This window comes from Osmerus eperlanus, chromosome 11, assembly GCF_963692335.1.
Source record: "Osmerus eperlanus chromosome 11, fOsmEpe2.1, whole genome shotgun sequence".
Taxonomy (NCBI): domain Eukaryota; kingdom Metazoa; phylum Chordata; class Actinopteri; order Osmeriformes; family Osmeridae; genus Osmerus; species Osmerus eperlanus.
In genome coordinates, this window is record NC_085028.1 from 10,660,072 (window position 1) to 10,677,333 (window position 17,262).

The 17,262-nt window shown below is 42.2% G+C and overlaps 1 protein-coding gene across 12 annotated transcripts in view; it reads right to left on the reverse strand.

The window, feature by feature from the left end:
- Window positions 1–3,895: 3,895 nt before the first annotated feature.
- myo18ab (myosin XVIIIA b) overlaps window positions 3,896–17,262 on the reverse strand; it is an 84,025-nt gene continuing 70,658 nt past the window's right edge. For 7 of the 12 annotated variants that reach the window (XM_062473825.1, XM_062473824.1, XM_062473823.1 and 4 more), the window contains 9 exons: window positions 17,038–17,154; window positions 16,611–16,694; window positions 14,884–15,021; window positions 13,534–13,719; window positions 13,089–13,228; window positions 12,161–12,205; window positions 8,535–8,657; window positions 5,881–7,395; window positions 4,554–4,695 (listed from right to left, as the gene is read on the reverse strand). In XM_062473825.1, the coding sequence (XP_062329809.1) occupies window positions 5,889–7,395; window positions 8,535–8,657; window positions 12,161–12,205; window positions 13,089–13,228; window positions 13,534–13,719; window positions 14,884–15,021; window positions 16,611–16,694; window positions 17,038–17,154 (2,340 nt within the window). In that variant the 3' untranslated portion in view covers window positions 4,554–4,695; window positions 5,881–5,888. Of the gene's footprint in view, window positions 4,696–5,880; window positions 7,396–8,534; window positions 8,658–12,160; window positions 12,206–13,088; window positions 13,229–13,533; window positions 13,720–14,883; window positions 15,022–16,610; window positions 16,695–17,037; window positions 17,155–17,262 lie in introns of all 12 variants that reach the window. The other 5 variants (XM_062473828.1, XM_062473819.1, XM_062473817.1 and 2 more) reach the window with 4 other exon arrangements.

Consider the following 17,262-nt stretch of genomic DNA (forward strand, 5'->3'; position numbering starts at 1 on the left):
CATTATGTTTTTGGCCCTTCAGTTTATGTTAGATTGTAATGCGTGCATGATTATCTTTAATAATTTTTTAATTTTAGAGATCTCCATTTGCTTTTTCACACACATGAACCTGTGAATGTATCTGTCAAAACCCATAGTTGAAAAATCCCTAGACAGTTTTTTTTCTGCTTTATAAGACCATTTGAGGTTCACCAATTTAAAAGATTTAATAACATATGAGCAACCACTTTAACTTATTTTGACAGGAATATCTAGAATAAATATGGGTGGGTAGCGTGGACCTACGTAGATCTTAATTAATGTATGAAATTTACATTATTCAAAACAGATTTGTGTGGTTATCAATGCCAGGCTTTGATATATGCTGTTTCTTTATAGGAATAGACAGGATAGATAGATGTTCTATCCCGGAACAAACATTTAATGAGTCAATTTATGTCCACAGCAGGAGAGCCGGACGAGTTAAATGGAGGGTAAAATGCACGTGACATTCCCATGCAATATCAAAATTTGAGATTGGATATTGATTTATGTTATAGATTAGATCTTGACCCAACCAACTGTCGGTTCAAGTACAAAAAACTAAAAGTACAGTAAAATGTATTTTTTCCTGTCAGTCGTTACAATACAGATTGACAAAAGCTGTTCATTGTGATGAATTATTGAAACCTTACCTTGTTTTACATTATTAAGAAAGAATGTCTTACAGGAGTATTGTGTTACAATTAAAAGGAAAAGGAATAGTTTGTGATGAAGTAGATTCTAATCTTTTTAGTCTGAAGGACAGCGTGACCCGTTTGCAAATAGTTACTCACAACTCTATCTCTCCAACAGAGACAGAGATAGAGTGGCTACTTTATGAATAAGAAAAAAGTGGCTGTGTAGAAGAAACGTGTATTGATTCTGAAGGCCTGTGGTATTTTGAAGGTGTTGGATTGGAAAGGTCACCTTGATAATATGGCCACAGACACTTGGATGTTAAGACCTTGTGAAACATACCAAATATTGCATGTGCAGAGCTGAGAGCCCTTGCCATACTTCCAGGGGGGGGACTGGATGCTTAATGTGATACATTTCTGTCACTTCCCTGGGAGCACTGGGAGCAAAATCTTTATTTCTGCTTACGGTCAATGAATGTTAGCAGGGTTCCTGCAGGTTTCAGTAAGTCAAATTTAAGATCTTTTTCAGAAATTTTAAGACCATAAAGATTGAAATTTAAGACCTACATGACGCATTACCAAAAAAAAAAATCTAAGAAATTCTGAAAAAATCTTTTTATTTCAATGAATTCAGTCATTGCTAAGCTGTACATTTCTGTTTTTTATATTTATACGTGTTGCAGAAATAAATGTCTATTCAAGAAAAGACTACTTATCATCACTGTATTTTGTGAACGAGTTCTTAGAAATGCAGCACGCAAACTTTTACTTGTTTTGTAAGTATGATTAGAAGGCAGAGTATTCTGTTTTATAACTTTGCATTAGCAGAAACAAAACGTACGTTGTCCTTTGGCATTTAGTAGAGTCATAAGAGCAATTACACCGTCTTTTAGAAAGTAACTTTGCAGGAAACCTCTGTGGCTCATTGGGTAAGCATGTGTACCATCTGTACTGCCAAACACGGTACCCCTGGTTCAAATCTCACTCAAACCAATTGATAATTAATTTAACTGATATCAGTTAAGTAATATATATGTTATTTCCAAGTATATAGAAGGGGGACCCCGTGGTGTAGTTGGTTGAGAACAATGGCCTACACCACAACAACCTGAGTTCAAAACCAGCACAGCCAAACATCCATGGGCCCTGTAACCGCAGCGCACTCGCCGACTGTCCAGATACCCCCCTACCAACTGCCTTTCCAGGTACCCAACTGTCCCACCAGGAAAGACTCAACCAAGAGTCTGAAAAGAAATGTACCTTTTATCAGTTGTATTTACGAGTCAAGTTTTATTTATAAGTCGAGTTTTATGAGAATCGGATGAAAATCTCTGTTTTTAAACGTTTTAATGCCTTAAATTTAAAGTTCCGAATTTTAGACTTTTTAAGACCCAGCGGGAACCCTGTGTTAGGTAAATAATTCGACACAATCTAATGAGTTTCAACCCTTAGGAATTTTTTGATAAAAACAATGTCCTGCATCAGTTAGTAGTGTCTGCCTTGAAGTTTTCATCTCAGATATGAAAACAAAAACTGTGAGTTGTCAGAGTGTTTATTGGAGAACAAGACAAAGACAATGTTGAAGAGGAACTCTCATGTTGAGACTGGGGAGAGCTTAAAGTCAGAGTCAGGTGTACCTTTCACAATTTTTCCAAGCTAGTGAAAACATCAAAGTGTATGCATCAGAGGACAACAGAAGTCGTTACATTTCTTTTCATCGGCTGCAAGCCCTCCAGCAATGTTTACGGGTGATACTACTACTAATATGCATATTGCAGGTCTAGAAAATAAAAGCATGAAAATTCCCATAGAGAATGCTTATTAACACCTCAGTTGATATAATAATGCGAACACCCACACAATAAAACTGAGGTTTGGAGGCATTTTAAAACAATCACCATCATTTATTTACAATATATTAAACTGTAATGCAAAATTATTACTTATAACAAAGGGTCATTTGTTCAATAACGAAAATAAACATGAACTATTTTGAAAGCTAGCATGAATCATAAAGATATTTATATATAAATATGAATGTGTACAGTCAGCATGTAATGTTTGCACATGACATTTTTTGTTAATTTTTAATTTTGACCGGTGTTTCAATTAGTTAGAAACCTGAGAGTTGACAAGCTCATAAACTCCTTTAAAATAATGGTATGTGACTGCATAGAGAATATGTCGAGTGATAGACGCGTGTGTCTATAAAAAGCATATACAATCTGACAAAACTTCTCCCTTCAACAAAATACTCGAAGACCTAAACAGCACGTAGAGATAATATGGACTTTGGCAAGCCAACTCAATTTATTAATTGCTAATTCATAAATACTATAGTGTGCGCCAAAGAGTTTAATCAATCACTAAGCAATCATAAAAGCATGGTTTATTTGAATCCCCTTTTGTTAAATCGTCCTCCTATGCTGAGGGTATCACATGGGTTGGACTAAAATACTGATGAATCCTGCACAAATAATCAAGACACTGAAGATCATTTCATAGTATCAGTTTAGTAACAGATATCCAGTATTATGATTTTACGACAAGCGTCCTTGGGGTATCATGAAAGGCGCAAATGAAATGCTCATTACTGAGAGTGTGTCCAGTTAAGGGGGTGATGTCATTACCAGAAGACCTTTAAAATCCAAGCTAATGATACCCTATTGTCTTGTCAGTGAAAAGGTGCAGTTAGGAGTTAGAGATTATCAAACAGGTTGGTGCCTAGTGTCAAGTAGACCACATTCCCTTTGGATACCAGAGTGCATGAAGTGGGGGGGAAAGCAGAAAACAAGATAACAACTAGAAAGACTGAAAAAAACAGCTGAGCCAAAGACTCTTTATCTTCAAAGTATTTGAGCAAAGTATTGTACTTCATCAATTCAAGACAAGGCATTTCTCTAGGGTAAGCTCAAACCTCGGAAATGCCTTTTTTTTTACTTTACATTTACAGTGGCACTATCCAAACACATTATGCTTCTCAAGCAGTCCTTTTGGGAAAAAAATTAAATAAATCCCAACTTTTATCATTGAGCAGTTAGTAAGGCTGCCTCATCTCTTCTTACCCCTTTCTAAAAATTTAAAAGCTAAATCCATGAAAAAAATATATAAACTTAGTACTCAGTATTAAGTGTGCGGTATAGCTGCAAAACAACAGGGCTCCAAACACAGCTGTTGAGGAAGCCAGCTGTTGAGGACGACTTAAATCAATGGCATTTGTCCAAAAAAATATAGGCTTTTTACCAGGAGTCAGCGTATACAGCACATACTTGCAACCAAGGCTTTTTTTTGGTACTTCTTGTGTTCTTTTTTTGTCATCTTATGCTTCAAAAAAAACAACAACAAAAAAACACAGGGGAACCTGCAGTTCTTTGGCTCAGGTACAACCACAATGGCAAGAAAAAGAGAGTGAGAGAAAGAGAGGCCTATACCAAGAAGACTTTTCTGCATGCAGCCAGTAGACAAGTCATTACCAATTGTGTTCAAATGGAGGAGACCGTTGAAACGTTACTTCAGAGCTGAAAGACAAAGAGTACTGGAGTGTAAAGCGGGAGAAGGCATCAGTGTTGAAACAAGTGATGCAATATGGCACTCAAACCCATTGAGGAGCTCAGCATAGCAAACTTTGTGGAAGAGTATTGGTAACAGGTTCAATTATAATAGTGTCAATACTTTATTGAAGAGCTACTGTAAAATGGATGTGAGGGTGTGCATGTGTATTGGTTAGTTTGTATGGGTGTGTGGTGTGTGACTGTTTGACTGTGATCAGAGCACAGTGAGTTGGATTCATTCATCTCCACATGCAAGGCCAATTATTGTGAAAACTTAGCGAGTTACATTGGGAGAGCACTAGGGGCTATAGTATGTGTGCAGCTACGCTGTCATCTCTGAAGGCTTGTCCTCGTCGTCGCTGTTGTTTAGATAGCTGCCGCGTGTGTAACGGGAACGGTACCCCACTCGAGACGCCCCGCCTTCTTTTTCTTCCTCCTCTTCTTCGTCAGATCTGTCTTGGCAGAAGCGTCTTCTGCTAGGCGGACTGAAAGAGAAGAAAGTTAGCACCAAACCATGTGCATGGTTACACAGAAAAGTTAGACCAAAACACTAAAACATACTCTACAGCACAGTAACATTGCATTAGTACATGATTTTCACCAACATATTGTTTTTGAACCAACATAAACACAAGCTCATGCACTAATTCTACCACAATGTAAAACAGAATAAACATGATACATTCAATTAGTGTAATGCAATACAATGACCTAAACTGAAAGGAATGACAATATTAAAATGATAAAAATTTCGCAGTGGCTTCCTGCCACAACCCTAGCAATGTGTATGTCTTCCTGTGTGTACCGTGATGAATGGCATTCGGCTTTGTGTGTGATAAATTGCACTGCCAGCTGAATCAAATTTGATAATAATAAACCCCCCTTATGTGAGTGATAATTTGTCTAATCCCTATTAACACTTCTTCAGTAAACATAAGAAACAACACTGGCTACTTCCTGTAGGGAACGGTATTTAACGCTTAAGTCACCTAAATAATGCAAACCTTGGGTTAATTACTGTCATTTGTGCATCCTAAACGAACTTGCTGCTTGTGTAAATCGATGCACTGGGTCTAATTATGCCTGGAGTTAAAAGGCTGGAGGGGAAAATATATGGTGGCCTTTATAAATTGACGACTCACATTATTTTAGGCTATAAATCATACCGACATTTCAGGAGAAATAAGCGTAGGCACTACCCCCACATGGGCCTTATTCCATACCCCTGCTGCTAAGATTATTCATTGTAATAAAAATCACACCCTTAATGTGTCTTTCAAATATTTCTGAACAATAGCATCGGTAGCTGCTGCATGTAAAAAGAAACACGTCATTGTCATTCGAAACTCGTAATTTAAATTGAGCTCTGGTGAATTGATGAATTGAACACAACTATCTAGTGGATACATTGAGAATACTGTAGTAAACAGAATAATGACATGCTAAGCTAATTGACATTTTGCATATCCGAGGTGATGCATCATTCATAAAACAACCAACTGTGAGATTAGAATTTCAATAGGTGAGAAGCTAATTGGGTTAGATTGAAAGGGCTCCCCCTGAATCACGGCATTTAGAAAGTGACGGCTGTGTTATATTCCTCGTTGGTTAGATTCACACCATGCTTTCAGCACACTGCCAAGATTAACTCAGCAACAGGCAACACCTACTGCGTGCCTCAGTCACTGTCGGCTCTGTACAGGTACTTCATCATCAGGTTGTCTACTTTCTTCTTTCTCTTCTTCTCCTCCTTCTTGTTAGGGGGTTGCCCTTCGGTTGGCAGCCCGACCTCCCCTTCCCCCTCTGGGCTTGATGCCTGACGACCTGGGGCTCTCTTAACACTGTTGGTGCTCTTATAGGAGATAGTGGAAGCTCCAGAGCTCGATCCAGACTCCGAGTCGGAGTCGGTGGAAGAGGAAGATGACGAAGAGGTCTCGTCCCTCTTCCTGGACTTCTTCCTGGACTTCTTGCCCTTCTTCTTGGAGCTGCTCCTCTTGCGGCGGCCGTCGTCTGAGCTGTCTGACTCGGAACTGTGGCTCCTCTTCTTCTTCTTGCTCTTCCCTTTCTTCCTGCTGCTGCTGCGGCTGCGGCTGCTCATGCTGCTGGAGGGCCGGCAGTCGACGGCGGACGCAGACCGTCGGAGGCTGCTGCCGCCACGCCCGCTGTCGGTAGTGCGCACGCTCTTGCGGTCGTCGTCATCATCATCACCTGCAGCTTTCTCTACTTCCCCCTCTGAGTCCTCCAGGCTGGTCCGTTTGAACTTGATGGGCTTGAAGCTCAGCACCTCATTGATGGCCTTCTCCAGGTCCGGGTCCAGGTAGTTGCGGTGGCTGACAGGCTTCACGTCGGAGGTGTCCAGTAGTTCGCCGGCCCCGGCTGAGGAGCGAGCGCGCGGAGGAGGCATGGAGAGGCTGCGGCCGGTCGAGGAGTGTGGACTGTAAACTGAGGACCGTTCGCTGAAGGCCATGCTCCGGCTGTCGTCCATGTCGTCAAACTCGCTGAGGCGGCAGCTCTGCGACATGCGAGACCCCACACGGCTCACGCTGCCGGGGCTGCGGCCCCCTGAGCGCCTGCTTAGACAGGGACTGCTGGGGCTGCGTGTGTATGACTCGCCACCACCGCGCCCCACGTCCAGGCGCGAGGTGCTTTGACGGCGCCCTAGAGGGCTGGAGAGACGGAGGCTGAAAGTGGACTTGGCGTCGTCGTCTGGGCTGAGGCCGCGGCGCGTGGACACCCTGCTGGGCGGGATGGAAGACACGGAGGACTCCTTATCAAAATCGCCCCAGCGGCTCTCCAGACCCTTTCTGGCTCGGCTAGTGGCCTCGGAGTATGCCTGGGAGATGACCGAACCCCTATCATCCATGTCCTCTCCGGCCTGTGACTTCCTCCAGGAACTGACAGAGTATGAGTCATCCTGGGGGTCCGAGGCCTTGGGCTTGGCCTTGCGGAAAGAGGAGAGGGGCTCCTGGGGGTTCGAGTTGTCCTTCAGAGTGCTGAAGAGGGAACTGTCATCCCCCTTGCCTCCAATAGAATCCTTGAGGTTGGTGCGCTTCCTGTAGCTCAGGGAACTCATCACAGACACAGGCCTGCCCTGCTCTACCTCTTTGCCCTCTTTATTAGCCTCTTTCCATTCCTTACCCTCTTTCCACTCTTTCCCTTCCTTTGCGTCTACGTTTACAGCAAATCTACAGAGAGAGGAAAGAGTGGACGGGAGGGACGGGAGACACGGAGGAAAGGAGGCAGGCAGGATTTCAGGAGAGTGAAAAATCAATGTGGATGGAGGTGAGAAAAGAGAGAGAGAATGATGGATGAATTATAAACATAGGATAGAGATGAATGATACTTCAGCAGGAATAAGATGACAAGATGAATGAAGATTGAACTGAGTAGAAAGAAAATAAAAAATACAGTAAATGATTCAAATGGATGTATTGTAGGGGTGACTTTGCGGACTCTCTTTCATCTACTCTGGTAGATGAAACTATAGAAGTACATAGTTCTGAAGCATGCGCTGACCATCTCTAACACAAAAGTATACGCTTCCAGGAAATATGCAAATATGGAAGTATGCAAAGTTGAGTTTCAAGTGGACATTTTATATTTCTAGCCAAGCCTCTCACTGTGGTTAAATCTTCAGAGCGAGTCTGCAGGAGGGCTGTTCACATGTATGCATTTGTGTGTGTGTGTATGTGCATGAGAGCGAGAAAGTTAAGCTTCGACACGTAACGTTTTAGTGTGTACACGTGTGCATACGTAGTGTGTGTGAATGTGCACTTCCTGTGTGTGTAAGTGTGTATGTATGTGTGTATGTGTGTGAGCCAGGGACAAAGTGGGATACAAACTCTGGTATTGGTGGAGTCTCGCGGCTAAGGGAGAATTTAAAAACTTTCCAAAGTTGGGAGAGACTCAAGTGTGAGGGTAGAGTTAAATCTTCTGGTAAGGAGACAAATCTAGGGCAATCGAAGCTGTCAGCTGGCAGACACATCCATTAATCTCAGGGAGAAAGGGGGTGTGCAGGTAGGCTATGCCAGCTGGCCACCGTGTGCGTCGATAAATCTGCCAGGGAGGTGGCTCTTAAAAAAAAGAAGCCCCTGTCATCAAGGTAGTGACAATAAAGACCAAACGGCTGGAGAATAGACTTGGTAATAACAATCCTGATAGTTCAGCTAAGAACTCTCGCTATTTTCTGCCTCCAGAAGTGGACCTAAACCATCCATAATGGATGAGGGGGGGGGGGGAATAAATACTCGAGCGACTCAACCCAAGTTTAGACAGCTGTATCTCCATGGGGCCACCAAGGTAAAGGAGGAGAAGGGGTACTAACCTGGAGCTCTTGAGGCTGCCGTCATCTGAGAGGTTCTTGGCAGACCCCTTGTTCTTGGACAGCCAGGACTTCACCCCATCCACACGGCCCTCCACCTCTGAGTCCGTGTCTGACTCACCCTCACTGTGTGGAGGGGAAGGAGAGAGCATTTCAGTATGAGGAGAGGAGAGAGACACATGCAGAAGGAAGGGGAAACAGAGAGGAGGGAGAGAGGTGAGGAGAAGAACTGGTGTTTTCGGAGAGTAATGAGGGCATCAGAAAGAGAGGATTGTGTTTCAGACGTGTTAGTTGGATAGCCGCGGGAGGACCACATCTTTGCTTGGTAGGGAACTCAACAGCATGGCCACATGCACTGGATCACAGAAACCTTGGTCGACACACACAAACAGACCCCCTCCCCCACCCCTCCCTTTCTGCACACTCTGCTCCAAATAAGCACACCATGCTTCACACATACACACTGACACCCTTGTTGTCACTGTTAGAGGGAGTGTTATCAGTGTGGTCCTGTAGTTAGTTGGCGTTGGGGAACAGTGTGAAGCTTCCAAGGAGGGCTGAAATCACTCTCCTCCAAAGCCACTTTGAGGCCCCAGCACTGAAATGGACTAGAGAGGATATACTGTACTGAGAGAGGGGGTACAAAAGGGAGTTTTCACATCTCTCCACTTTGAGAACATACGCCCTAAAATTGATTTTAGCTCTTGACAAAATGATTTGGTGCACAGCTTGGGCACCGCATTGTTTTCTCTATAAATTATCATCCTGTGTCGACAGACCACTGTGAGGATAGAGGACAAATGGAGGGGTTGTCACAAAATTTGACAAGAATGAGAAGAGCATAACACTCATTATGTGCCATCAAAGCCCAGTGCTCGTGTGGTGCTGGGAAATTAAGCTGTTACAGTTTAATAATTCTACTGAGACGCTGGGGGGTGAGGCCTCCAAATCTCCACATCTGTTTACAAAATCTACTTGACAATGAAAGGGGTCACAAAGAGCTTTCTCTTTTCCAGCACTTAATTCAGGGCAAGGCTAAACACGGTAGTCACTGGGAGCAAAAAACAAAAGCTCCCCTGGAGGGAGAGGGAGCTATCCAATGGTAATCTGGTCCATAAAGCCCAAGTGCATACCCTGCTCCATCATAAAATGTGCAATAACGTTGAAAGGAGGAAGGCTATGGGATACACATTGTTTTAGAAGGCAGGGAAGAGAGCTGGGAAGGATGTACAAAAGCTGTTCTCTCTTCAAACTTTAATTAGCTTTTTAGGCCAGCTCATTCTATTAAGACAGTCGGAGGATGTGGTGGCACTGATTGTTATTGTGAAAGAGTGAAGGTTGAGCGCTTTGTTGTTTTGCACGCCATGCTTGTCAATAAGACGAGATAAACAACGGCCAAAGGGGCCCCGGGAGAGCCAGCGCGCGCATTAGCTAGCCGTGCTAGACAATTCCAGGGTTGTTTGCTCATCTCCTCTCCTTAAAGATAAAACCTCGTAGGATTTATGCGTTTGTCTGGGTTTTGCGAGTCAACACTTACCCAAGCCTTTAAAGATTAGTCTTTTATCCTTTCACTTATCTGGAAATGCACTGCTTTGAATTACGATTCCAGCCTTGGGAATAATAACGGGGCTGACGTTGTTTAGAGCAGGGAAAAGGGGAAGAAATTGGTTTTTGAAAGATTTGGATGCCATGTTTTCCTCCCTTGACCTTGGTGACATTACTGGAGTCACCAGGAACAAATCCTATTAGTTGTGTATACACATAATCAATGCAGCAAATCACCACCCCCACCGACATGTTGTCAACATGATGCAATCCATGAAGACTAGACATGTACACCCCCAAAACAACAGTGTCTAAAATAGGCAAAAGGCTGGTCACAGACAGAATACAGGCCAGTGATAATACGTTGAGATAATGATGGCAGCAGTCGAGTTTCTCAAAGCTCTTAACACATAAGAAAAGTATTTTAGGTTGGCTTTCTGAGCTTTCTCACTGTTTATTTTCTCTTTGTGAATTCTAAAAGGAGTGAATGGATAAACAGTGAAATGATGCATTCTGAGAAGGCTCTCCTGGCCAGGGCCTAAACAACAACGACGGGCACTTTGTAATCGAGCGCTTCACACTTGGTGTCACCCACAATTTATGTCCTTGACCGCCATACCATTAGTTAAGCCCTGCCGAAAGCCCAGGGGAAGCAAACAAACAAAGAGAGTGTGGAGGGAGACATTAATTGTCTGTGACAATCTGCCGCCATTGGTTGTACATCTCTGTTACACACTATTACATTCATCATTAGCTTCTATGGATCTTCCTGCTCTGTTGGACCTGCTCAGTGTCCCCGGGTCTTACAGACTGCATTGTTTACAGGATGGTTGAGGTGTTTTAAAGGTACTTCAGCCTAGAAAAGTATATGGAGTTACACAGATACAGACTTCTGCATGAGTTCAAAGAATATTGGGAATACTAACTTAAGTTTTGAGCAATTCTCGGAATATCAAACTTTGATTTTCATAGTTTCATTTTTCATCTCTTTTTTTTGCATCAGTAAATACTTTTAGTAATGGCCACCAGCATATTATTCTTAGATTACTATAACTGGTTTAAAATATGTCAATTGAAATGTCTACAAACCACAATACATAGATTTTGTAATAGCCAATCATTAGCTTTCTGTCCTCTTTCCAACCCATAACAAAGACCAAGACTAGAGTCAGCAGTCTGGGCCAATATACAGAACACTGACATGGATCAAAGCCAGAGGTTAGCACGGCATGAGAGCCACTTGCCAGGCGGGCAACAGAGCTTTTTGTAGGACATTTGAGGTTTCTGCATTATTTAGCTAGTGGAAGTGAAATATTGATGAGGAACATGTCCTCCCTTTCCTCTCTTGGAAGGTAGTCACTGTAGGTCCACTGAAGCATTCACGTCCACTACCAGAGGAGCATTTTGAAATATTCAGCGGAGGGGCGAGTGGCACAGAACCCTGTTCATACAAGCCACAGAGGTGTCTGACAGCATTCCCCTGAGGACACAGTGGAGCAGTAGAGATAGGGGGAGAAAGCGAGTAGAGTTCACATGGAAAAGTGGTAGGGGTCCAAGCACACAACCCTGGGGAACGCCAAGGGCAAAGACCCAGAAGCATCACACTTACTCAGCTAAAGCAAACAATCCCATCAGTTAAATTAACAACCACGATATGTTACATCTGCTGCTCTTGGGAAAGAGGGTTACTGGGTAGATAAACACATGGATATCTTGGGAAAACTTGGGTTGAAGAAGCATGTCAGTGGTTCGTGCAATTGAGCATGTGGCATCATGCAATGAAAAGTGGAGCAAATTAGAGAGATTGTTGAGAGCTATGATGCAGTATCACTGAGCTAGTCTGTTGCTGCTATGCTGTTTGCCCTTTTGTAGCAACACACAGACCATGAGTTCATAGACTAGAGATATAATTGTTTACTGTTTGTTTAGAGATTTCCAAAATAATGTCTTAAAAAAACAATAATCAGATTATTATTATTACTATTATTTTCAGTAAATGTTGAATTGCTACTGAATACTGCATCCTCTCCAGTTAAAGGTAAAACATATATATATATTGGCAATCACAAAATTCAGGTCCTCACGTTCTGTTCTTTCGTTTCTGATACTTTGTCACCATGTCTTGTAAACTGGTCATGAAGATGGAGATGACAGACAAAATAAAACAAAAAAAGCAAACAAAAACATTGAAGAAAAAGTGAAATTGTGTTTGTACAGTCAAGATACTAAGACATAAAAAATAAACAAGAGATGAACAACGCTCAAAGGATATAAATCACAGTGTATATCATGGTGGACGTTGCAATAACCGTTTGTTTTATATGAATCACCTGAGGGGTAAAGATCTAACCATTGCACATTTTTAGGGGCCACTGACTCAGCAAGCCACCTCATTCTGATCCCCTTATTTCACGTGTAGCGAAGAGAGACTGCATAGTTCACTAACGAGTCCTGACTCACTGAGCTATTTACTGCGGAGAGGCAGAAGGAAGAAAGTGTTCTCTCTGGGACTGTGTTCGTAAACAAATAGACAAAGCTTGGCAAGAATCAGAAAACTAGGAAATAAATAAGAAACTGTGGAGATGAGGAACTACATTTCACCATCGATGTTTTAGCTAGCATATCTCATTGATAGGGGGGAGATCATTTAAATAAAAAGGCCAAGAAAAATTAAGCACAGCAGTTTTCAGTGCATAAATCTTTCAGTGTGTGTGAATAAGATATGACCGAGTCTGGGGAAAGTTCTGTGCTGATTGCTTTATCCAAAGCCCCTTTCAATTGAACATCCATCCTTAACTTCATGATTCTCTCTCTCCTTTCCCCTCCCTGTCTTTCATATTCCTTTCCCCTGTGGTGGGTTGATATGAAGTTTAGCTGTGCTACTGCTTATATAAGCTGGATGTGTGCTATTAACAATTAGGGTCATAATTGGGGTATTATGAATAAAAAAGTATCCAATTTATTCACAATTAACAGTGAATACATTTAGGTGTAAAGATAAACAGCCTATACCTGTTAATGAGGTCTTCATTGTCGTCGCTCTCCATCTCATCTTCAATGGCAGCTTGAAGGTCACCAATCCTTTTAAAAGCCAACTTGAGATCCGCCTGCAGACTCTGATTGGCTGCCTCCAAACTTTCTATATCCATTTCCTGTTGCAAAAATGAAAGGCAGAATAAGCTAACATACCACAAAAGACAAAAGTTTCATTTAATATCAAGCTGCTTGGTTTCTATCGGTTGGCATCTATAAAAGAGACTGACTCTAAACCTAGCCTAACTTTAAAGCTAGCCAAGTATTACAGCCTTGTATAAATTCAGCTTGATATAGCACTTTAGCTATTGATTATTTACTACTAAAATATCCAAACCCAAACAGAGGAAGAAACCAGCCAATACTAGAACATTACCATGACATACAAAGTCCTTGCAGCCCATGGCCACAACAGTTTCCTTACCAGCTCATGTTTCTTGCGGCTAGCTTCAGCCTCCTTCTTGGCCAGCTCTCCCATCTCCTCTTTGATGTCCCGGATCTGCCTCTGAAGACGCTTATTCTGCTCCTTCTCTCGGTTCTCGCTGGTGCTGCGGTGGTCGCGTTCTTCTGTCAGCTTCTCAAGGTTCTCCTTCAGGCGTGCTACCAGGGTCTGTGGAGCCACAGGGAAGAACCAGATTAGATTGTTGCAGAAGTATAGTAGAGATCAAGAAGACGCACACTGTAATAATGCAAGTACGGTAAACCATGGTCAAACTAATGGTAGACATCTAAAGGGTCCTATCGACTCAATTATTGCACAAAAGAAAATCCAACTAGAATCAGAATCAGAATGGGTTTTATTCGCCATGAAAGTTTGCACAGACAAGGAATTTGCTTTGGCAGAAGGTACTATTTATCAGTAAGACAAAAGGCATTTATGTTTACCTGCAAAATACTGTTTGATCAGTGGTACGTGCACCAATGATGCCATAATATCATACCTCATGGTACCAGTGACTTGTAAGAGTGACTATGGCTCTATACTAATACTGAAGAAACTGACAACTGAAAACTTTTTTAAAGCTACTGTATATCATTATACAGCCGTCCATGTCCATATTTCACACTGTGAGAGGGTGTGCTCCCTGACTCTTCAGATCTGTATTGATTGAGTTCCAGCACCTCAGGTTTTGATGAGATCTAGTTGTCTGGCCACCTGAAATATTTAGCTACTGGGCCAATGTTCTTAAGGGTTACCAAGATACTCCATCAAACTTTACTTTTAACCATCAATCCTACAGCAAACAGTATTCTGCAACAATACTTTATTCATCATAATCCCATTGTTTTACTTTCTTTTCACAAGTTAAAAGTTTCCATAGCTTGTAATCATTAAACGTGCATTAAAAGTGCCAAAACCAGTATAAACACATTTATCTGTTTTTTAACACCCAGGTAATGTAGCCTGTGGACATTTATAGTATCCTTCACTTAAACTTTTGTCTTGGGAAATACTGGAAGGTAATTTGAAAATGACAGAATAACAAATGATATAGTGGAGCGAAAGTAATAAAAAGCTGGAGGACACAGGGGGCATTTTGTGATTGTTACTGCATGATAGCTGGGGAGAGATCCCATGTAGTGTAGACTGAACAAATGGAGGAGGATTTGTGTTGTGAACAATGGGATGGCTTTGCAGAGCCAAGGGAATGGCAGAACTGTAAATTGAAGACTTCAAGAAAAAAAAGCCATCCAAAACCTTCTAATACACATACATACAGGCGTGGGAGAACTCACACACACACACACTCACAGCTTCCTGCCCTAACCTCACCTCCAGACGTTTGACCTGTGTCTTCTCAAACTCCAGCTTGGTCTCCATTTCACGGATCTTGGCCTCCTGCCGACTGACCAAGGACTTCTCCACCATCGACTGTTCCTGGAACTCCAGCTGGCTCTGTATGGCCTGGAGCTACGGTCGGGAAGAGAAAGACGCACACACAGACACACACATCTTCATGAATGCACCATAAGGCTGAACATAAGGTTGGATGACCCTTATTTTGGCAGTGCATCTTTAAAGAGCAAACACCGTTCAGAGCTGACACATGCTCTCCGTCTCCAAATATACAATATTCTGGTCCTCATAAACTGTGGCTGTCACAATTCTGGAGATATTCTTCTTTAAGGGATCAACCACTTGACCTCCAATAAGCTTTTCATCATTGTTCTCACCATTGAGTCAACAGAGTTGAAAACACATCACATCTCTACGGGGGTCGGGGGGAAATTTCACTGATGGCCGGGTAGTAAAAAGACACACAAATTCGCCTGGTTTAACCTTCAACTTTTTTAGTAGCCAGGCATAAATCTCTATTGCGCAAAGCCTACAGCAATAGTTCAAAGCAGGACAGGCCTTCAAAAACGTATAACCAGGCCTCTTCATTTCCATTATTCAAAGCATTTATATTAGGTTCAAAACTAATTTCTTTCAAAAGTTCTACTACTATTTCAAAGTAGGCAGACTCTGAATAATGATGAGTTGGATAACAGTGTACAGTAGCTGCACAACCTTTTGTTTAATCTTGTAGAAAATGATATGCTGGAAAGAATATATAAATACATTTTTGTATTTAGAAATGTTTTTACATTTTAAATGCCTGTGTAACAACTTAACTTCTGTGAGAAAATTGAGGAGGATGTAAAGAGAATTTTGAAATTAGTTTCTGTATCGAGTAACTGTGGATTGGACAATTAATTTGTTCCTAAATGTTTTTAGATGGATTAAATGTTCTTTAAAGCTTGAAGAGGACTCTCCACAGTGGCTTACAGACCTGGCTCGGAGTTTGATCAACAACACAACAACTTGCTGTAATAAGCGTGTCTGCTAGCGAAGAAAGAGAGAGAGAGCGAGAGAGAGCGAGAGAGAGAGAGAGAGGGGGACGGGACGGTAAATGGAAGAAGGTAAGAGAAAGAGAGAAAGCAAGGAGACTTGTTCCTGAGCCAGGGTCTCTGATGGTTATCGCCAGAATGGAGTGCGTGCGGCAAGTGTTGCGGTGACATAATCTTTCGTCAGCAGGGTCGTGAACGCGGTGACAGCTAAAGGTAAAGGTATTACAGGGCTGATCCCCCTGGTGAATGAGCTTGATTTGATGGTGTTAAAAGCAGATACAGCATATGCACGCTACTATGGCAAAACCATTAATACTCTCCAGAGGAGTCATGCAAAATGTTACAGCCTGCTACGACCCTGTGTAATGGCCTGGATCATTTGTGTCATGTCTTTGCACTGCAAATCTCACAAGATTGACACATCAATTACATCAACACAAGTTGGTGAAAAAGGGGATGTAGAATGGGGGTTCTCTGAAGTTGAATAATGTGTTGCCAAGTCTGCATTCACAACCACTGGACTACTGTTAAGGGAATTGTTCCATCTCGAAACTCTAACCTAAAATGGTCAATCCAGCCTCTATTATCGTTTTAAGTTAAATTAAGTATTTGGTAAGTAGTGCATCTGCAAACAAATTGCCTTCTCTGTCTGAAACAAAAGTACTGTACCTTCTCTTGGATCTCCTGTTTCTCCTTGAGGGCCTCCTCAAGCTGGGCCTGCAGGTCGCTGATCTGGGCCAGGTTCTGGGTGGACTACACCAAACACACACACCAAAAGCTCATCTATAAATGCAATTTCTATAAGACTATTAAAAAAATGTTGGAGCTTAGTTTTTCACTTTATAAAGCACTCTTCTCTTTATGATCACCTACAATTGTATTTGTGTTGCAGTTTTCTTCAGCAGTGTTTATCTGCAAGCAACTTCTTAAACAACATAAACATTTTAAAAAAAAATACAATTGGACAAATACCAATAAGACTGTTAGGAAACTTTGGGCCATTTCCACTGCCATTAATGGCATGTCGTTCCTTCTCCAGTTAATCACTGGATTTAACTCACTAGTACTATGGATGTGTTTGTGTACAGCATGTTACCTGGGCAACAGCTGACTTGTGCTTCTTCATCAGCTCATTCATGTCTTCCTGGTCCTCCTCCATACGAGACTGCAGGTCGTTCTTCTCCCTCTGCAGCCTGCTCAACTGTTCCTCCAGCTGGGGGAGGGGAGGGGGAGAGCTTTCTAAGCACAATGACAGGAAAACATATCCCCCCCCCCCTCCCGCAAGATTGTGTTCCGTATAAGGTATGTGTACACTGTGATG